Source organism: Megascapheus bottae, chromosome 18 (genome assembly GCF_031878675.1).
Source record: "Megascapheus bottae isolate mThoBot1 chromosome 18, mThoBot2.hap1, whole genome shotgun sequence".
NCBI lineage: Eukaryota > Metazoa > Chordata > Mammalia > Rodentia > Geomyidae > Megascapheus > Megascapheus bottae.
In genome coordinates this window covers 7,065,763-7,088,353 of record NC_143526.1, presented here as the reverse complement: position 1 = coordinate 7,088,353, position 22,591 = coordinate 7,065,763, and the positions used below count along the sequence as shown (strand labels likewise).

At 43.1% G+C, this 22,591-nt stretch overlaps 1 protein-coding gene across 1 annotated transcript in view; it reads left to right on the top strand.

Annotated features, from left to right (window-relative positions):
• The window catches only part of Glb1 (galactosidase beta 1), a 97,419-nt gene that overhangs the window by 20,490 nt on the left and 54,338 nt on the right, over positions 1–22,591 (top strand). The window contains exons 3-9 of the mRNA XM_090351810.1: positions 1,444–1,594; positions 2,179–2,239; positions 4,598–4,692; positions 14,608–14,788; positions 18,393–18,451; positions 21,770–21,891; positions 21,975–22,015. Of these exons, the coding sequence (XP_090207936.1) occupies positions 1,444–1,594; positions 2,179–2,239; positions 4,598–4,692; positions 14,608–14,788; positions 18,393–18,451; positions 21,770–21,891; positions 21,975–22,015 (710 nt within the window). The remainder of the gene's footprint in view (positions 1–1,443; positions 1,595–2,178; positions 2,240–4,597; positions 4,693–14,607; positions 14,789–18,392; positions 18,452–21,769; positions 21,892–21,974; positions 22,016–22,591) is intronic.

Here is a 22,591-nt window from a genome sequence, read left to right as displayed (position 1 = left end):
AACCCAAGTCACCCTTATGTGGTTTACACATGAGTTCTAATAGATTTCAGGAAACCCTGAAGTAGATTTCAGGGAACTCTGAAATAATGGCCCTGGGGAAGAAAAACTCAGGCCAAGGTTATCAAAGTGATCTTCAAGATAGAACTGGTTGGTCCTGTATTTGTGTTTGCTTGCTGACGTAGCTAGAGGTACTAGAGGTATTGGTGGAAATATTGGCTGTTTTTACCTCCTCCATGCTAACTCCTGACAAAAATCATTGGTCTATGTATATGGGTTGAGGGACTTGTTTATTTATTTATTAACAGGATTTTGCTATGTAGTTCAGGTTGACCACAAGCTTGAAGGCTTCCTGCCTCCACTCACAAGTGCTAGGATTACAGGTTTATTTCTATTTTTGTTAGTGTACTGGTGGTTGAACTCAGGGACTCAGGGCTTCCTGCTTGTGAGGTAAGCTCTATATCACTTGTGAAGGTTTATCTTTTTTTTTTTTGTCAGTTGTGGCATTTAAACTCAGAGCTTAGGTGCTGCTGACTTGGTGGTTAATTGGAGATGAGAGTCTCATGGACTTTCCTGCCAAAGCTAGCTTTTTTTTTTAGTTGGTCATGTAGTTTGAACTCTGGAGCCCTGAACCTGAGCTTTTCAGCTCAAGACTATTGCTCTACCCCTTGATCCCCAACACCACTTCTGGTTTTCTGGTGGTTAATTGGAGATAAGAGTCTCACAGATTTTGTGCCCGGGCTGGCTTTGAACCACAATCTTCAGATCTCAGCCTCCTGAGTAGCTAAGATTAGAGGAAGGAAGTTTTATCTTTAAAAATAAATATACCAGGCTGGGAATTTGGCCTAGTGGTAGAGTGCTTGCCTAGCATGCATGAAGACCAGGGTTCAATTCCTCAGTACACATATATAGAAAAAAGCCAGAAGTGGTGTTGAGGCTCAAGTGGTAGAGCTCTAGCTTTGAGAAAGTCCAAGGACAGTGCTCAGTCCCACGACTGGCAATATATATATCTTCCTAATATATCTTCGTAGTTTAGCAAGCTGTTTGCATTTCTTATAGCATATACAGGTACATATAATTTTTTTTGCGCACGCGTGGATATACAATATTTGATATTCCTTTTGGAATTGTCCTGTCTATACAGCAGCAGTAGTCATTTGTCTACTATGTAGTCATTGACTACAGGCAATAACAAGTACAAATGAATCCGTAAGTCTTTGCTTTAATCAATATTTACTAGTTAAAACAATTTATTTCCCCCCAGAGAATAAAAGAAGGCTCGGTAATCATCTTGAATAATCTCCAGAACAATATGGAAAGGAAAGAAACAGCCTTTCACCTTATTTCCAAGTTCTGGGTAATAGCCCTCAAAGCCCTTCCCCTTCTTCAGAGGGCCCCTTGTCCATCCTGCCGCTATCTGCAAGCAGGCTGTGTGTGTCTCCCCAGGTATGTGCCGTGGAACTTTCACGAGCCCCAGCCAGAACACTACAAGTTTTCTGGAGATCATGATGTGGAGTATTTTATTAAGCTAGCTCACAAGCTGGAACTGTTGGTAATCCTGAGGCCCGGGCCCTACATCTGTGCCGAGTGGGACATGGTGAGTGTGGTGGGCTGGCAAGCAGGCCCCCCGGGCAAAGTCAAATAGAGCGGTTTAAATATGACTGTAAAGCCAGGTGCAGGGGCTCACACACATAATCCTAGCCACTCAACCTGCTGAGATCTGAGGATCACAGTTCAAAGCCAGGATTGTCCATGAGACTCTTATCTCCAAATTAGCCAGCAAAGATCCCGAAGTAGAGCCATGGCTCAAGTGGTAAAGCACTAGCCTTGAACACAGAAAGCTAAGGGAGAGTGCCCAGGCCACACACACACACACACACACACACACACACACACACACACACACACACACGGCAGCTGATTTTATCTGTTCTTCCTCACAAGTGGCTGAGAAATGAACTGGAGTCATCTACATAAGCCAACACTGAGTCTCCAAACACTGAATTAGCAACCAGGATCCTAGTTTTCCTATGTTCCAGTTCCCCAACAGTTACAAACCAGCTAGCTGGAATACCTTTTCTCTTAAGCTTATACTGCTAACAGTAATTTCAGTCTTCTTGAAGCATCTCTCATGAACATGACATGATAACAGCTTTTGTCCCTTGTTCCTTCTCATCATAGGGAGGATTCCCTGTGTGGCTATTACAGAAACCATCTATTATTCTCCGCTCTTCTGACCCAGGTAAGCCCGCGATAGCCTCAGGATTTGTGAAATTAGTTTAATAAAATGAACCAGATAATTTGAAACCTGGATGACTGCACAATTACTTTAAAAAGTTTGGCAGAAGGGAGGGTGAATTACCCTTTACTGCACCATATCAGACACTGAACATGTAGGCTTCATGTACCTCTTAGCCAGATCTTACCAATAACCTGGTAATACTTTGAATTGGCATTGAACCCTGTTTGTGGTTGGCCAACTACTGATGCTCTTTTCTCTTTTTATATACTCAGTATACTACACAGCTTGTGATAGTTTGATAATCAAAATGCCATGTGTAATTTCTAGGAAGGTATAACTAGATTTCTTGGTAGCTTATAGAGAGTGTCAGGTGGATAACATAAATAAGGCATTATTGTTTCATTCATTCATTCATTTATGCTAGTACTGGGGCTTGAACTCAGGGCTTGATATTCTTGCTTAGCTTTTTTCACTCAAGGCTGGCATTCTGTCACTTGAGTCATAGCTTTACTTCTGGCTTTTTGCTGGTTCATTGCAGATAAGAGTCTTTTGGATTTGCCTGCCTGTGTTGGCTTTGAACCAGGATCTCAGCCAGGGCCTGCTGAGTAGCCTGAGCTAATGGCACTTACCTTTTTTAAACTGAGAGAGATAATTTTTAGCTCTAAATCCTGAACAGTCAGAGTTCCTATTTCACTGCATTGCAGCTTCCTGAAGGCTCTATTTCTCTTGGGGATGGTAGAGACTGTTGTAATAGTGGTTGATATGAAGTTTGGTCTGTGGAAAGCTAGTAAATTTACATAATAAGTATTTATTGCTTCATCCTTCTGGATTGTACCTTAGTATATTGGCATACTAGTGTCCTCACGTGTACAACCTCTGTAGTCCTTATGATAACTTGGTAAAACAAACAATTCTTATTCCCTTTTGTCAGTACAAATATGTAATTTAGTCTAACTTTTTAAATACTAGAGTTTGAATTTGGGGCTTTGCTTGCATTTGCTAGGGAGAAGCTCTACCAATTGAGCCACTCTACCAACTGCTTTTTGTGTTGGTTATTTATTTATTTATTTTTGCCAGTCCTGGGCTTGAGCTCAGGGCCTGAGCACTGTCCTTGGATTTTCTCAAGGCTAGAGCTCTACCACTTGAGCCTCAGCACCACTCTGGCTTTTTTCTATGTATGTGGTAACCGAGGAATCGAATCCGGGCCTTTGTGCATGCTAGGCAAGCACTATACCACTAGGCCAAACTCCCGGCCTATGTTGGTTATTTTTATTTATTTTTTGTGCTCATCTTGGGGCTTGAACTCAGGGACTGGGTGCTGTCCCTAAGAGTTTGTTGTTGTTCATAGCTAATGCTTTTGAGCTACTTGAGCCACACCTCTACTTCTGACTTTTTTTTATAGTTTATTGGAGATAATAATCTCATAGATTTTGCTGTCCAGGCTGGCTTTGAACCATGATTTCCATCTTGAGTATCTAGGATTACAGGTATGAGCCATGTGGTTATTTTTGAGGTAAGATCTTGCTTTGTGCCAGGGCCAGCCTGGACTGCAATAATTTTATTTGTGCTTCCTATGTAGCTGGGAAGACAGACACATGTCACCTTGTTTTCTAGCCATTGTGCTTCCCCTGTAGCTGAAATGATGGGTCTGTGCCAATGTACTGATAGCAAAGCCACGGATTGAGAAAACAGTCTTGTGCCTAGGCTGGGCTCAAATCTTCATTCTCTGATCTTCTCAAGTAGTAAGGATTATAGTCTTGATCTACTTCTCATGGCTACTAGAACTTAATTTGAGAAATGAAGCCTTCCAATAATAGAGAGGAGAACGTAGCATTCAATCTGCCTTTTCTTTGTTTAGCAGCCGTGACCTGTGCTCCTGGCTTTGTGTCCAAGGGCAAGGACAGGCCTGGTGAGCCTTGTCCACTGAGGAGGTCAGCAGGACAGAATTTTTCATACTTTCCTTGGTCTGGTATATGCTCCCCTTTAAAAAGTAGTTGTTGAATATCTGGTATAACTTGGTCCTTGCTGCCAATCCCAGTGTGGGAGGCTATAGTGAACTCATTCATTCACTCATTCATTTATTTTGTTGGTTGTGAGGCTTGAACTTGGCCTGGACACTGTCCCTGAGATTTTTTTTTTCAAGGCTAGTGCTCTCCCACTTTGAGCCACAGTGGCACTTCAGTTTTCTGGTGATTCATTGGAGATGAGTCTCACCCACGTTCCTACCCAGCCTTGGCTTTGAAGCATGATCCTCAGATCTCAGCCTCCTGAGTAGCTAGGATGCCAGGTGTGAGCAGCCACCAGTGCCTAGCTGCAGGTGAAAGCATGCGAACATGTCTCCCCGATCTTGTTTTCCAGATTACCTCGAAGCTGTGGATAAGTGGTTGGGAGTCCTTCTGCCTAAGATGAGGCCTCTTCTCTATCAGAATGGAGGACCGATCATAGCAGTTCAGGTAAGTATGGAACTGAGCAAAGTGGTGATTTTTCATCCCTCTATATTATGTACACATAGCTGCAATGGTGACATACACCTGGGCAGTCCCATACTTTTACTTAAATTGCATTGCTGCTTCTTTTTGCCTTCTATATATCACATGTTTATTTTTTTAATCAATAAAGGGGGTTCAGTATGACATTGCCATAAATGCATACAATGGAACCATCATCCTTGTCCTTTCTGTCACTCTCCCCTCTCCCCTTTTAAAACAAAATGTCAGCTGGTTTCATCATTTTATTTTCCTCCACACAAGTAAACTACTTTGACATTCTTTATTCTCATTTACTCTCTTCATTCACCCTCCATGCTCCAGCTGAGCTTAACTTCTTCCCTTGTCCATCTTTTCCCCAGTGTATAATTGTACCAAGAATTTTCTCATGTATGTATAGTGTATCTTTTTTTTCCCCCAGTCCTGGGCTTGAGCTCAGGGCCTAAGCACTGTCCTTGGACTTTCTCAAGGCAAGAACTCTACCACTTGAGCCTCAGCACCACTCCCTGCTTTTTTCTATGTATGTAGTACCAAAGAATGGAACCCGGGCCTTCATGCATGCTAGGCAAGCATTCTACCACTAGGCTAAACTCCCAGCCCTGTTGTATCTTTTTTTTTCCCCAGTCCTAGGATGTGAACTCAGGTCCGGGGCATTGTCCTTTGAGCTTTCTCAAGGCTAGTGCTCTACCATGTGAGCTACAACACCACTTCCTGCTTTTTCTGTGTATGTGATACCAAGGAATTAAACCCTGGGCTTTGTGCATCCTAGGCAAGCACTCTACCACTAGGCCACACTTCTGGTCCTGTATATTATATCTTAATCAGAATAATCAGCTCTATTTCTCTCTATCTCTCTCATTCTGCTACCCTCTATTGTTTCACAGCTTTCAATGAGATTTTCTATGTCATCTTCATGAATAAAATGTGATATATTTTGATATTATTTGCCCTCCATCATTCTCTTCCATCTTACTTCTTCGCTTCATTACCCCTAAATGGTCCTACAGTTTCAATCAAATTCTATGTATGTATGTATGTATGTATATATATGTAAATACATCGATTGATCAATAGATAGATCTAAGTAACTATGTGTATGTTTTCTTTAAAGTCTAGATTCCACAAATAAGCAAAAACATGGCAATATTTGGCTTTTTGAGCTTGACTTATTTCACTCAATATGATGATCTCCTGTTCTGTCTGCTTTCCTGAAAATAACACAATTTCCTTTTTCTTTGTGGTTATATAACATTCTAGCGTGTGTGTGTGTGTGTGTGTATGTGTGTGTGTGTGCATGGGCATGTCCTTGTGTATGCCGTATTTTCTTCATCCATTCTTTGTTGGTCACATGTGCTGATACCACTGTTTGGCAATTTTGAAAAAAACTGCAATGAACATTGGTATGTAATTATTTTTCTTATATAATGAGTTAGACTCTTATGAGCCCCTCTGGTGGATGTAGGATGTGGTGGAGTCTGTCACATGTCCGTGGTAGGAGCTATCTGGTTGGAGATATCCGGTTGAATGGGGCCAGGCTGCTGCTTATTCCTGAATGCTCCTTATCTGCTACCCATCCGAATCTGTCCTGGTAATCTGGAAGACCACATCTATCTGTACGAAGATCACAAATCTGAAACTTGGCCACTCCAGGTTCTGCACAGCTAGGTCCTTGGCCTTTGCCTGATGGCAGGTGAAAAACATTTATTTGCTGCTTTGTTTTCACAGTCTCCACTTCTTAAGTTACTTTCCATTTCTGCTCACTTTTTTTGCACTTTTGGGTGAGAGAAGTGGCATAAAAATGTGCCCAAGCCAGGTGCTGGTGGCTATAATCTCAGCTACTCTGAAGGCTGAAATCTGAGGATGAAAGCCAGATAGGCAGGAAAGTCGTGAGACTCTTATCTTCAATAAACTACTAAAATAGCTGTGGCTCAAGTGGTAAATGCTAGCTTTAAGCAAAAACAACAACAACAACAAAAAACAATTCAGGGATAGCACACAGGCCCCATCAAACCCCAGGGCCAGTGCAAAAAAAAAACCAGGAGAAACCATCTCATGTTAGGTGTGCAACAGCTGGGCTGGCAGGTATAAGAAGGATGGCTCACACCTGTAACCCTAGATACTCAGGCTGAAATCTGAGGATCTCGGTTCAAAGCCAACCCAGGCATAAAAGTCTGTGAGACTCTTATCTCCAGTTAACCACCAGAAAACCAGCAGGCTGTGGCTGAAAGTGGTAGGGTGCTAGCCTTGACTGAAAGAGCTCAGGGATAGCACCTAGGCCCTGACAAGCCCCATAACCAACAAGAACAAAAAGGTATGGTGGATTTTGAAGTTGTATTCTTATGATAGCTAGTTTCATGCTCTGTCTTAATCCAGGTCGAAAGATGCGAAAGAAGGTTTCAGGCACTGGGGATCTTGGTGCTGCTTGGGGCCTCCAGAGAATTTGAGGAGGTCTAGAGGAGCCATATTAAGTCAGAATGAAACTAAGTCAGCGCATGAAGCCCTAATCTGTGCCTGAGGCCACGCAGGGTCTTCAGCCTGCTGTTCTCTAGATGTCAGAAAGCCAAGCTGTGCAGATGTTTCTGTTCTGGAGGAATTAGCCACCGATGACGCTGTGTATCCAAGAGCCAACACCACCATTGAGGACTTTCAAGGTGAAAATAATTAGGAGCTCCAACTTCAGCATTTCTTCATCCAGTCCATGAGGCACTGGTCATAAATTCATGGACCTAGTTCTACCTGTTGTTTAAGAAATTCAACCATTACTAGAAGTATTCGTGTGGAGGCAGCATACCAGATGATATAGTCACTCAAGACAAAGACCTGCAGACTTATGACTTGTGGGCCAACAGTGACCCACTGTTGGTTTTATAAATACAGATGTATTGGAGGGGCTGAGAGTGTGGCCTAGCGGTAGAGTGCTTGCCTAGCATGCACTAAGCCCTGGATTTGATTTCTCAGTACCACACACAGAGAAAAAGTGATGCTGTGGCTCAAGTGGTAGAGTGCTAGCCTTGAGAAGGATCAAGAACAGTGCCCAGGCCCTGAGTTCAAACTCCAGGCCTGGCAAAAAACATAACTGAACAAAAAAAGATGTATTGGAACATGACTACCATTTGTCTATAGACTGCCAAGGGCTCTACCAAAGTATGGTCCTTGAAACAGAGATATATGTGGTCCGAAGCCTAAATCAGGTACTGGGACTTGAACTCAGGTCCTGGGAACTGTCCTTTAGCTTTTTCACTCAAGGATAGGAGTCTACCACTTGAGCCACATCTCCACTTTTGCCTTTTTGGTGTTGAGTTTGAGATAGGAATCTAACAGACTTTTTTGCCTACTTAGTATCAAACCTTGATCCTCAGATCTCAGCCTCCTGAGTAGCTAGGATTACAGATGTGAGCCACTGACACCCAGCATTTCCTGGTTCTTCATTGAAAAAGTTTGTCAGCACATACACTAGAAAAATTAGTGTTCCTCTGAACTTCATTGTGCCTTTTCTGTGAGTTTTGCAACCCCTTTTTCTGTTTGTTTTCATTTTTCCTAATCTCAGCCCCAGTCTTTGCATAGCTCTTTTTTTTTTTTTCCTAATTGGCAGTGATATAAAACTTGAGTTTGGTAGTCACTGCTTTGCTAACTTTTTGAGGACTAAGCAGAGGCCAGGTACTGTACAAAGGTCTTTTCCTGCCTTGACTCAGTTAAACCTCATAACTGAGTAAGGTGGGTGCTTCAACCTCTCCAGATGAGAAAACCTTGTGCAGATGGAATCCCATGGACAGGAAATGGCAGAGCTCTGATTTGCATGTAGCCAATAGAGACCTCTGATGCCTTTGACTGCTGGAGCCAGCCGGCAGCAAATTGGGATTCCTGAAATAGGGGGGCAGGGACTAGGAAAAAATAGAAGAGAGACAAACAGATGGGGTCTGGGAGGTCTGCAGCCCAGGTAAAGACTGCAGCCCAGTTTATTAGTTTATTTCAAGTTCTGACCTTAAATACACTTCTTTAAACTCGGGAACTGCCAGGGGTTACATTCGTAAAAACAGTATCAAGTCACAAATAGGTTAAATGAGAAGCGATCAAGTCCCAAATAGGTTAAATGAGAAGCTATTAAGTCCCAAACAGGTTAAATGAGAAGTGATTGACACAGCCCAAAATCATAAGAGCTACTTCCTTGTGTACACAATTGTGTGGGTCCAAGGTCACTGATCCCACAGTCGGTCCCCAACATTTGACTATGACTCTAAGCTGGTGGGCTTTTTGTTTGTGCCAGCCCTAGAGCTTGATGGTGCCTCTAAGGGTGTGTGTGTGTGTGTGTGTGTGTGTGTGTGTGTGTGTGTGCAATTTTGTTATTATTAAGATGTGATACAGAGGGGTTACCATATCACAATTCAGGTTAATATGTATATTTCTCTTTTTGGACAAAATCCCCCCTTTCTTCGCTTTCTCCTAGTTTCCCTCTCCTGTTCCTGCCCAGAAGTTGCAGTTTCTTTTTGGTTTATAATGAATACCTTAATTGCATTTGTTCACCTTCTTCCTCTTCTGTGCCCTGCCTTTGCCTCCTCCATAAGAAGCAGGAAAAGAAAAAGAGAAATAACTCGTGTTTCTGTTTCCTGGAATTTCTTTCAATAGATAGCATTTTGTGTGTTCAGGGCAGTTATGCCTTTGGGTCTTCCCCTATTGGTATCCTCTATGTGTGAATGCCTGGAGTTATGTGTAGGTTATCATATCCAGTTATATTTTAGATCTAACTTTCACGTAGGGATTGTCTATTTGAGCTTGGGTTACCTCATTTAACATGATTTGTTCTAAGTCCACCCATTTCTCTGCACATGACAAAATAAATTCTTTCTAATGGATGGCCCTGAGGTTTTCTTGTTCAAGGCTACTACACTACCACTTGAATCACAGCTCCACTTCAGGCATTTTTGTTGTTGTTGTTGTTTTTGCCAGTCCTGGGGCTTGAACTCTGCTTTGGGCTTTGTCCCTGAGCTTTTTTGGGGGGGTGGGGGGGCTAGTCCTGGAGTTTGTATTCAAGGCCTGAGCACTGTCCTTGGGCTTTCTCAAGGCTAGAGCTCTACCACATGAGCCACAGCACCACTTCCGGCTTTCTCTGTCTATGTGGTACCAAGGAATCGAACTCTGGTCTTCGTGCATGCCTGGCAAGCACTCTACCCCTTGGCCAAACTCCCAGCCATGTCCGTGAGTCACAGTACCATTTTCAGCTTTTTCTGTGTGTGTGGTGCCAAGGAATGGAACACAGAGCTTCATGCATCCTAGGTGAGCACTCTAACATTAGACCACACTCCTGGCCCATTGTTATTTTTTGCTTTGTGCCAGTTCTGGGGCTTGAACTCAGGGCCTGGGTACTGTCCCTGAGCCTCCTTTGCTCAAGACTAGCACTCTACCACTTGAGCCACAGCACCACTTCCAGCTTTATCTGTTTAGGTGGTACTGAGGAATCAAACCCAGGGCTTGGTGCATGCTAGGCAAGCACTCTACCACTAAGTCATATTCCCAGTCCCTTCAGTTGTTCTTTTTCTAATTAGAGATAAGACTTTCCAGCCCAAGCTGGTTTTAAAATGTGATCTTCATATATCTCTGCCTCTTGAGTGCTAAGATTATAGGTGTGAATTAGACTTCCTCTGTGCTTTGTTTTATAAATGTCTCTCTCTTTATTCTTTCTCTCCCTCCTGTCTTCCTCTCCTCCCTATAATAAATAAATGTCCATGTATTCATTATAAGCCACTTTGTTTTTTGGTATATTACAATAATAATGGATAAATATAATGAGTAAGTAGGATGATGGGAAGAAAACCAAGGCTGGTGGCAGAAAAGAACATAGATGTAAAGGCTCTTGGCTTGCTTAGTTGCTACAGTTGACCCATAAATTTAGTTCTGAATTTCTTGGCAGCCAAATGATGAAGACATAGTCATTTAGGTAGCTCTTAAAAAGGGAGTGGGCGGGAGTGGGGGAGAGAAAATGAGGGAAAAAAAGAACCTTACCAGAATTTGCAGAATTTTTCTTAGCACCCGTCTCAATTATTTCAAAGGAACTTTCATGAGACAAGAGTGTCAGCAAAAATTACCCAGGGTAGAATTTTGTTTCTACTCTGTATATATCAAATATCTCCTTTTTTGTTGTTGTTGGTCATGGGGCTTGAACTCAGGGCCTGGGCCCTGTCCCTGGGCTTCTCTGCTTAAGGCTAGTGCTCTGCCACTTTGAGCCACAGCTCCACTTCCAGTTTTCTGGTGGTTAATTGGAGTAAGAGCTTCCCAGACTTTCCCACCTGAATCATGCTTCTCAGACCTCAGCCTCCTGTAGCTAGGATTATAGATATGAACCACCAGTGCCTGATTCTTCAACCATTTTTCATTTTTACTTTAATTTTTCACAGAGTCTGGCATATTTTCCTGGGTTGGCCCAGACTACAACCCTCCTAATTATGCCTCCTCTAGGGTGAGAGGTACATGTTTCCCTAGGTTAGCTTTAAACTTCAGTTCTTCCGATCTGTACCCTCTGAGTAGTTAGGATTTCTGGTGTGAACCACTGTACCTACCCTGCAGGTTGAAATTTTATTCTTAGACATTTAAAACAATTTTCTATAAAGTTAGGAAATATAGTACACTTACACAAATGTTGAATTGTTGTAACATAAGCACCCACATAGCACCATCTAAGGACAGGAAACAGCACCCTAAAAGGTTCCCAGGTGTCCTTGATCATACTCCATTTTCTTCTGTCCTGGCTTTCATGGAAATTGTCTTGAGTGTTCTTGAGGTTTCTCCTGAGTATTGTATGGTATATTTTTCAGTATCACATTTCTTTCATACATTATATTTCCTTCCTCCCTCCTTCCTTCTCTCCCTCCTTCCTTCTCTCCCTCCCTCCCTCCCTCCCTCCCTCTCTCTCTTTCTTGCTACTATTCCTGGGGCTTGAACTCAGGGCCTGGGCACTGTCCCTGAACTACTTTTGCTCAAAGATAGCACTCTGCCAACCTGAGCCACCTCACCGCTTCCGGCTTTTTCTGCTTATGTGGTACTGAAGAATTGAACCCAGGGCTTCATGCATGCTATGCAAGTACTGTACCATTAAGCCACATTCCTAGCCCCCTATATATTATATTTCTAAGTATTTTTTGTTGTAGTGGGTAAATTTGAAAGTTCATTTTATTCAAGAGCAATATTTTGTGACTTTATTTTCTTTTTCTCCCTAGGAAACTTTCTTAGGTTTTATTTCTTAGTGCTTTTCCTTCCATTCCCTCATGGAAAATGATGTCTGGGATATTGGAAGTTTGTTCATATTTATGTATGGACATACTGTATTGTGTATAAACATATACCTGTGTTTTATATATAAAGAGAGTAGAAGCTAGGAACTGGTGGCTCATACCTATAGTGGTAGTTACTCAGAAAGCTGAGATATGAGCATCTCAGTTTGAAGCCAGCCTGGGCAGAAGAATCCAAGGGACTCATCTCCAATTAACCAGCAAAAAGCCAGACTGGAGGCATGGCTCAAGTAGCATAATACCAGACATGAGCAAGAAAACCAAGCAAGAAAGCCATGCGAGAATGCCATGCAAGAACATGAGGTTCTGACTTAAAGCTCTTGGTACTAGCCAGGTGGGCGTGGTGGCTCACGCCTGTAATCCTAGCTACTCAGGAGGCTTAGATCTGAGGACTGAGGTTCAAAGCCAGCCCCAGGCACTAAAGAACTGAGACTCTTATTTCCTCTTAATCACTAGAAAACAGGGAAGTGGGGCTGTGGTTCAAGAGATAGGGCAATAGCCTTTAGCTGAAGAGCTCAGGGACAGTGCCCAGGCCCAGAGTTCAAGCCCCATGACCTATAAAAAAAAAGAAAACAGCCAAAAATATTATTATAATTGGTGTAAATAATATACCACTTTGAGGAAAGAAAATACTATGTATATTGTGTAAACTTGGAGGGCCATCTACTTAAATACTTACAGTGGTTATGTCTTAGAAATCGCTTGAGATATTGAGGTGTCACATAGGAATAAACAGACTAGCTAGAAAAGAACTCATTAAGGCAAAGTTTACTTTTTTTTTTGTCATGGGGTTTGAACTCTGGGCCTGGGCACTGTCCCTCAGCATTTCAGCTCAAGGCTAGCACTTCACCACTTCGAGCAGAACTATGTGCCATCAGCCAAAAAGCTGGCAAATAAGCACCCCAAGCAGGCAGGCTGCTCCCTTTCTGTCCCTAATGCAGCAGGCCCCGCTACTTTGCTCACTCTGGTTGAGCTCAGGTTCACAATCTGCAATGGATGTGGCTTACTTCATAGTATATAAGTAAAATTCAAGGAACTTTTAACAGGTGTCTTAATTGAAATACATAGGACAGGGATGTGTATAACTAAAATGTAATTAACAAAGGCCAAGTCAAAGCAGAAACCTTTCAGAAAAATAGTCCTCTCAAGATTAATGGGAAGGAAGCAAATCACTATCATAAGACAGATACTTGTCTGGGGCTGGGAATTTGGCTTAGTGGTAGAGTGCTTGCCTAGCATGCATGAAGATTGGGATTCGATTCCTGAGTACAACATACACAGAAGCCAGAAGTGGTGCTGTGGCTCAAGTGGTAGAGCTCTGGCCTTGAGAAAGCCCAGGGACAGTGCTCAGGCCCTGAGTTTAAGCCCCAGAACTGTCACACACAAAAAAAAAAGAAAGAAAAAGAAAGATAACTTTCTCACAGATGGAATTAGTAGATGTTGTTGTTTGTGGGTGGGGCTTGAACTCAGGGCCAGAGTACTGTCTTGTGTCTTGTTTGCTCAAGGCTAGTGTTCTACCATTTTGAGCCACAAGTACCACTTCTTGTTTTCTGGTAATTAATTGGAGATAAGAGTTCAGGGATTCCAGGCCGGGAGTTTGGCCTAGTGGTAGAGTGCTTGCCTAGTATGCACAAAGACCCGGGTTCGATCCCTCGGTACCCTATATACATAGCAAAAAGCGGAAGTGGTGCTGAGGCTCAAGTGGTAGAGTGCTAGCCTTGAGAAAGTCCAAGGACAGTGCTCAAGCCCTGAGCTCAAGCCCAGGACTGGCAAAAAAAAAAAAAAAAAAAAAAAGTTCAGGGACTCCTTCCTGGGCTGGCTATGAACCATGACCCTCAGATCCTCAGATCTCAGCCTCCTGAGTAGCCACGATTATAGCCATGAGTCACAAGTGCCTGGTGGACGATTTTTTTGTCTTTTAATTTAAATTTTACTGTAAAGGTGATCTGCAGAGAGTTACATAAGTCAAGTAATGAGTGCCATTTTTAAAATAGTGTCAACTCCTCCCTCACTTTTTACCTGATGATTTCTTTTCAACATTTTCTTTTCTGTATGCCATGGGAAGATATTTATATAAGATCAAAGTATCGGTTATTATTGAGGAGAATGTTATTACAATCTAAAAACCAAGTTGGTATTTTACTTTTCTGTTGGTAGGAAGGATTCATGGAAGGTCACTTTCTGGATTGAATTGCTTTAAAAAACAAAAAACTAGTTTTGATGTCTCAGAAGAGACTCTCCTGGTGACCTCAAGGTCTTGTCATTTCAGCCAAAAATGTTCCCCAAAAAGTTTGCATTAGGCCAGGCACTAGTGGCTTGAACCTATAATCCTAGCTTTGATCAGGAGGCTTTGTTTTGAGGATCTCAGTTTGAACCCAGCCCAAACAGTCAATGAGACATTTATCTCCAGTTAACCAACAAAAAGCTGGAAATGGAGCTGTAACTCAAGTGGTAGAGTACCATCCTTGAGTGAAAAAGCCAAGGACTAGCATCCAGGGCATGAGTTCAAGTTCAGTATTGGGGAGGAAAGAAAAAGAAAAGATTGCATTAGGATGTCCACACAGGATTTACTGATTCCCTTTCCTCTTTTTTAAATTCGCAGGTTGAAAATGAGTATGGCTCCTACTTTGCTTGTGATTATGACTACATGCGTTTCCTGCAAAAACGCTTTCGCTACTATTTGGGTGATGACGTGTTTCTGTTCACCACTGATGGGGCAAATAAAGAATTCCTAAAATGTGGTACCCTACAGGGCCTCTATGCCACAGTGGACTTCGGAGCAGGTCAGTGTTTGTATAGTAACTAGAAATTGTAGCTTATGGCTGAGCACTGGTGGCCCATATCTATAATCCTAGCTATTCAGGAGGCTGAAATCTGAGGATTGTGGTTCAAAGCCAGCCTGGACAGGAAAGTCTTTGAGATTTATCTTTAATTAATCACCAGAAAACTGGAAGTGGTGCTGTGGCTCAAAGTGGTAGAGCACTAGCCTTGAACAAAAAAAAGCCCAGGGTTAGAGTTCAAGCCCTACAACCAACCAAAAAAAGGAGAAGGAGGAGGAGGAGGAAGAGGAGAAGGAGGAGGAGGCGGAGGAGGAGGAGGAGGAGGAGGAGAAGAAGAAGAAGAAGAAGAAGAAGAAGAAGAAGAAGAAGAAGAAGAAGGAGGAGGAGGAGGAGGAGGGAAGGAGGGAAGGAAGGAAGAAAATAAAATAAAATAAAATGCAGTTTTGGTCACTGTAGGCAGCAGCTATTGTTTTAAGTGGCATGAGCAGATTCAATGAGATCTCTCAGATTTTTCTTTATTAAGTACGCTCATCTGTTACTGCAACATAATACCTAAGACAATCCACTTAAAAAGAGAGAAGGTTTATATTGGTTCACACAGTTTTAAATTGTGCTGTTGCTGTTTGATTCAGTATATATTCAGCTTGGGAGTAAAAGAGAAAGGGGAGGAAGAGACCAGGCTCTCATAATCCTCCAGTAACCTAAAACCTCCTACTAGACCCCACATAGTTTTGTGCCTGTGTGTATGAGACTGTGACTGTACTGAGACCTGGGTGCTGTCCCTTTTTCACTCAGGACTGTTGCTCTATTACTTGAACCACAGTTCTACTGGAGATTTTTGGTGGTTAGTTGTAAACAAGACTCTCCTGGCCTTTCCTACTCAGGCTGGCTTTGAACCTTGATCCTCAAATCTTAGCCTTCTGAGTAGCTAGGCTTACAGGTTGAACCACCAGTACCCAGCTTAGGCCCACATCTTAAAACTTCTACAGCTTACCTGTATCATCATAAACCTGTAGGGGATTTATAAGATCTAAATTACAGCATCAAGAAACAGGTAAAATGGAGTTTTGCACCCCTTCTTGGCAGTTATCTTAACTCTATCATTAGGCGAGAGGTTTCCAGTGTGGCTTCATGTCCACGCAGGTACAGCTAGCCTGGACTCTGGTGTATCCTCTCTAATTGGCTGGACTGCTTAGGCAGGATAAGGGGCTGAGCAGTCTCAGGCAGACTTTTCTGCCCTTCCCTGCCCTTTATGCCTACCTCTCTCCTGCCTTCCTCAGCCCTCCCCTGCCTGCCCTCCCCAGCCCTTCTCTTTCCTACCCTTCTCTCCTCCTCGTCTTCCTTTTCTATGTCCTGCGCTTCCATCCCCTCTGCTGCCCTATCCTTCATGTGCTCTCCTTCCCCGACCTCCCCTCCACCCCCTTCCTTCTTCTCTCTTCTCCCCTCTCTAGCCTTCCCTGGCCACCTCTCCTTCACTGTGCATTCTGTTCTCTCCCCTGGCCTCTTCTGCCCACTTTTCATCTCCTCTCTTCTGTGCCCTCTTTCCCTACCCAGCTCTCCCTGTCTCTCTCATCTTGTCAGGGCTGTGTTGTGGCCTTGCACATGTTGAAATCAGCCACTGACTGGTGTTCACAGCCTGTGAGCTGGGCCCTACTGTTAAGATGTCTGTCAGGGGTAGGCACTGGGGCTCACACCTGTAACTCTAACAGTAGCTAGGATCAGGAGGCTGAGATCTGAGAATCAAGGTTCGAAGCCAAGCAGGGCAGGAAAGTCTATAAAACTCATCTCCAGTAAATTACCTAAAAAGCCAGAAGTGGGAGCTGTGGCTCAAGTGATAAGAGTGCTAGCCTTGTGCAAAAGAAGCTTGAGGACAGTGTTCGGACCCAGAGATCAAGCCCTAAGTCTGGCAAAAGAAGGGGGAAAAAAAAAGATATTTGTCAGGTAAACTATCTTTTTACATAACTCAGAGCTGCAGCATTTGCCAGATGCTAGGGAAATTGTCCTGGCAGACTTAAGATTCAGCAAATGTTCTGAATGGGCAAGGTTGTATGGTTCAAATGCTTCTGCTGATTAAAAAAAAAAAAAAGTTAATGGATCCTTTGTGTAGATTTTGAGAGCAGCATTCTTGAAGAATGTGACAGGCCAGGGCCAGGCAGGACCCTGGAGGGACTCCTAAACTGGACTTTATTTACTTATTTATTTTGCCATTGAAGGGCATTATGGAAAAAATTATAATGTTTTAAAGTTTGTAGGCTATAGCATTAGTGTGGTTTGTGTGTGTAGTACTGGAATTTGAACTTGGACTTCTTCATTGCTAGACAAAGCTTCTACCAGTTGGAGCCATTCTCCTAGACCTTTTGCTTTTTTGTGTGTATGTGTTTACCAGTACTGGGGGGAGTAAGCTTAGGGCCTGGATGCTGTCCCTTAGCTTTTATACACCAAGCTAGCACTCTACCACTTGAGTCACAGCTCCATATCCAGCTTTTATTTTTTTTAATAGCTAATTGGAAATTAGAATCTCATGTATTTTACTGCCCAAGCTACCTTGAATTGCCTTTCACTAGGTAATTTCGTGTGTGTGTGTGTGTGTGTGTGTGTGTATGTATGTATGTATGTATGTATGTATGTATGTATGTATGTATGTATGTTGGTCATGAGGCTTGAACTCAGGGCCTATTCCCTGTCCCTGAGCTTTGTTGCTCAAGGCTAGCACTCCACCACTTTAAGCCACAGAACTACTTTTGGTTTTCTGGTGGTTCATTAGAGGTAAGAATCTCATGAACTTTCTTGCCCTGGCTGACTTTGAACCATGATCTATAGATCTCAGCTTCCTGAGTAGTAGCTAGGATTACAGACATGAGCCACCAGCTGCTTGAGTTATTTTTTTGTTGTTGTTCTGGCTCTTTGAGCCAGAGCTCCACTTCTGTAACTGGTTAATTTATAAACAACTGAAGTTTATATTTCTCACAGTTCTGGATGCTGGGAGGCCCAAGGTACTGCAGATTCAGTGTTTTCCCAGGGCCATCTGTTTGAAAGGTACCTGATCATTGCTGCGTTCTCTCCTAGCAGATATGGGTAGAGAGCTTCCTTCAGCCTTTTTATTTTTTTAAATGCCAGTTCTGGGGCTTGAACTCAGGGTCTAGGCACTATCCCTGAGCTCTTTGTGCAAAGCTAGCACACTACCACTTTGAGCAACAGCATCACTTCTGGTAGTTAATTGGAGATAAGAGTCTCATGGATCTTCCTGCCTGGGCTGGCTTTGAACTGCAATCCTCAAATCTCAGCTTCCTGAGTAACTAGGATTATAGCAGAGAGCCACAACCAAGGGCCTGGCTTACTTCCAACTTTTTGATGGCTAACTGGAGGTAAGCATCTCTTAGACTGGTCTTCCCGGGCTGATTTGGAACCTGATCCTCAGGTGTAATCCAGCTTAAGATCCCACCTCTTAATACTGTCATATTAGAGATTACATTCCAAATCAAGAATTTTGAGCACTTAGTACAACTCCACTCATAGCAGGAATCAGCTCCAGTCCTGTGGAGGCCCTTGTCACTTAGCTTCCCACCATTCTGGTAGCTGACCTTTCCTTTCCTCTTCTACTTTTCAGAACTCAACGTCACAAAGGCCTTCCTACACCAAAGGCATGTTGAGCCCAAAGGACCTCTGGTGAGAATTAGAACGGGGTAGAGACCGTTGTTGGCTCATGCCAACTCTTTCACAGGTTGGGGGTTCAAGAGGGAGGTGACATGGTGTATTTATCTGGCTGTGGGATCAACATATGGGGTATGGGGTATGGGGGTGACATAACCCTTTGGATCCATAGATAACAGCAGAAACAACCCAGTGAACTGAAACCAAAGCCAACATGAGTGGAACAGGCAAGTCCCACAAGTGATCCTAGTGTTCCCATGTTCACTGTGTCACAGGCCAGGGGTGGCTGGGTTGTGATCTGGCCAAATCTTCCTTCCTTCCTTCCTTTCCTTCTTTCTTCCTTTTTTTTCTTTCTTTCTTTTTTCCTTCTTTCCTTTCCCTTCCTCCCTCCCTCCCTCCCCTCCCCTCCCCTCTTTCTTTCTCCTTCCTTCCTTCCTTCCTTCCTTCCTTCCTTCCTTCCTTCCTTCCTTCCTTCCTTCCTTTCTTTTGTTCATTCTTTCTTAGTCATGGGGCATAACCTCAGAGTCTGGACACCGTCTCTGAGCTCTTTTGCTCAAGGCTAGTGTTTTACCACTTTGAGCCACAGTGTTACTTCCAGTTTTCTGGAAGTTAGGGAGATAAAGAGTTTCATGGATTTTCCTGTCTAGGCTGGCTTTGAACCACAATCCTCAGATCTCAGCCTCCTGAGTAGCTAGGATTATAGGCGTGAGCCAATGCACCCAGCTACATTTCTTTTTTAATAGTGTCACCCCTTCCCTTACTCTCACTTTTTTCCTTCCATCTCTGCCCACAAGCTGTGTAGTTCATTTTCAGCATAGTGTCCTCTGCTGCATTTGTTTACCTTCTGCCCTTCTGTTTCTGTACTCCCCTTACTCTCCCAAAGACAGATAATGAGCAAACAAAAAGGATAAGAAAACAAAAACGGCAACAAAGAAAAAAAACCCTCTTGTTTCCATTTCCTGGATTTCATTTTGATAAATATTATTTTGTATGATCAGAAGCACTTATGGTTTTTTGCTGTTCAATTGGAGATAAGAGTATCATAGACTTTCCCCAGCCTACTTTGAGCCATGATCGTTAGATCTCAGCCTCCAGAATAGCTAGAATTATAGACATGAGCCACTATCACCTAGCAGGCCCTTCTGTTCCTTAGCATGGTTGTTGCTGTTCACCCAGCACCTGTGTGCAAGTCTTGTTTATAACCAGCCTTTTCTCATCCAAGCTCTGTTTGTAAGCTGGGCAGAGCCTGTATGCACAGATTTGGGGTGGAGCTATTTCCTGGAACCTGAGTCAGCCAGGTCTCTCCCGGAACCCCCAGAACAGTAGGCATTACATTGTTCTTAACAGTCCAATAGGCCAATAAACTTGGACTGAGATCTTTCTTAGGCAAGCACTCTACCACTAGGCCAAACTCCCAGCCCTGAGATCTTTTTTCTTTTCTTTTTTTTTTTCTTTTTGCCATTCGTAGGGCTTGAACTCAGGGCCTGAGCACTGTCCCTGAGCTTCTTTTACTCAAGGCTAGCACTCTACCATTTGAGCCATGGAGGCATTTCTGGCATTTTCTTTTTAATTGGTACCGAGAAATTGAACCCAGGGCTTCGTGCAAGCTAGACAAGCACTCTACCACTAAGATACATTCCCAGCCATGTTTCAAACATTTTCATTTATTTTTATTTTTTTCCAGTCCTGGATCTTGAACTCAAGGCCTGAGCACTGTCCTTGGGCTTTCTCAGGGATAGAGCTCTACCATTTGAGCCATAGCACCACTTCCAACCTTTCCTATTTATGTGGTACTGAGGAATTGAACATGGTTCTTCGTGCATTCTAGGCAAGCACTCTACCACTAGGCCAAACTTTCAGCCCTAACTTAGTTATTTTTAAAATTCTTATTTGTTTTTGCCATTTATTTTTGTCACCTAAATTTTCTCATACATTTTTACCACTTGTTTAGAAACAATGATAAGAAAAGTCTGTACATGTAAAAATACAGTTGAACTGTTTTGTTTTGTTTTGCTGATACTAGGTTTAAACTTAGGGCCATGTAGGTAAACACACTGTATTACATATGTAAGGTCTTATCTACGTGGGTTTGATTATAGAAACTAATAAAGTGTTCTCTAAATAATGAAAAAAACCCTAAACTTAGGGCCATGTAGCTCCTCATCTTGCTTGTTCAGCTGGTGCTCTATCATGTGAGCCACTCCTCTAGTCTGGCTTTTCTTTTTCTTTTTTGCTTTTGTGTGTATATATATGTGCCAGTACTGAGGCTTTAACTCAGGCCCTCACATTCTTGCTTGGCTTTTTCTGTTCTACCACGTCAGCCATGGCTCTACTTCAGGCTTTTGCTGATTAATTGGAGGTAAAAGACTTTCATGGGCTTTTCTGCCTGGGATGGTTTTGAAATGTAATCCTTAGATCTCAGCCTCTTGAGTAGCTAGGATTACAGATATGAACCACCAGCCTAATTTCCAGTCTGGATTTTTTTGTTCTGTTTTGTTTTTTAAATTTATTTTTGTTGTTTGTGGGGCTTGAACTCAGGGCCTGGGTGCTGTCCCGAGCCCTCTTTTACTCAAGGCTAGCACTCTGCCTCTTGAACCACAGCACCAATTCTAGTTTTGGGGTGGTTAATTGGAGATAAGATTCTCACAGGGACATTTCTACCTGGACTGGGTTTGAACTAGGATCCTCAGACTTCTGTCTCAGCCTCCTGAATAGCTAGGATTATAGGTGTTAGCCATGATACCCAGCTCCCATGTTTGATTGAATCTATGGATGAAGAGTCCCCATGGACTCTGTCCTTAACCTGCCAAGATGAGACCTTATGGCAAGCGTCCAACCTTTGGATTAAATAGTACATGTCAATATGCCCTTTCTGCATTACAGGGTCATTACAGGAGTACCCCAGCATCCAGAAGTCATGAGTCTATCATAAGCTCCATGCTGTGTGTGTGTGTGTGTGTGTGTGTGTGTGTGTGTGTGTGTGTGTGTGTGTGTGTGTGTGTGTGTGTGTGTGTGTGCTGGAGCTTGAACTCAGGGCATTGAGCTCTCACTTGGCTTTTTCATTCAAGACTGGCCCTTGGGGGCTGGGAGTGTAGGATAGTGGGAGAGTGCTCACCTAGCATGCATGAAGCCCTGGGTTTGATTCCTCAGTATCACATACACAGAAAAGGCCAGAAGTGGTGCTGTGCCTCAAGTGGCAGAGCACTAGCCTTGAGCAAAAAAGTGTTCAAGGACAGTGCCCAGGCCCTGAGTTCAAGTCCCAGGACTGGCAGAAAAAAAGACTGGCCCTTTACCACTTGAACTGCATTCTCTACTTCCTCTTTTCTCCTTTAGATCAACTCTGAATTCTATACTGGCTGGTTAGACCACTGGGGTCAGCCTCATTCCAAAGTCAGCACTGCAGAATTGACCTCCACTCTCACTGAGATCCTTGCCCGAGGGGCAAGTGTGAACTTGTAAGTAGTAGATACATGGGGAAGGGCTCCCCGACAGTCTTGGCTTACAGTGAAGTTCTGTGTGTTCTCTTATTTCCTTGTAGGTACATGTTTATAGGTGGGACCAATTTTGGCTATTGGAATGGTAAGAGCAATCTAATATCTGTTTGTAGAAGCTCATGCTATATATGATTCTGATACTTGATTTGAAGAAGTGTACCTATAATAACTTTCTAATTTTGTCTCATAGATGAGAATTACTTACATAAATTAATTTACTTTTGATTGTCCAGAGTCTAGGCAGTGTCCCTTTAGCTTTTTTTACTCAAGGCTGGTACTCTACTTTCAGCTTTTGTGTGTATATATGTTAGTCCTGGGACTTGAACTCAGGACCTTAGCTTTCTGCTCTTGGCTGTCACTCAGGCACTAGAGCTACACCACTGCTTTTGGCTTTTTGGTGGTTAATTGGAGATGAGTCTCATAGACTCTTGTAAGATCACTTTGTGTCTCAATCCTCAGATCTCTCAGCCTTCTGGTAGCTAGGAATAAAGTTGTAAGCCACTGGCATCTGGCCCAATTTACTGCATTTTTGGGCCAGTCCTAGAACTTAATTTAGGGCCTGAGTGCTGTCCCTAAGCTTTTTTGCTCAAGGCTAGCACTCTACTTGAACTACAGTTCCACTTCTAGCTTTATGGTGGTTAATTGGAAATAAGAGTCTCAC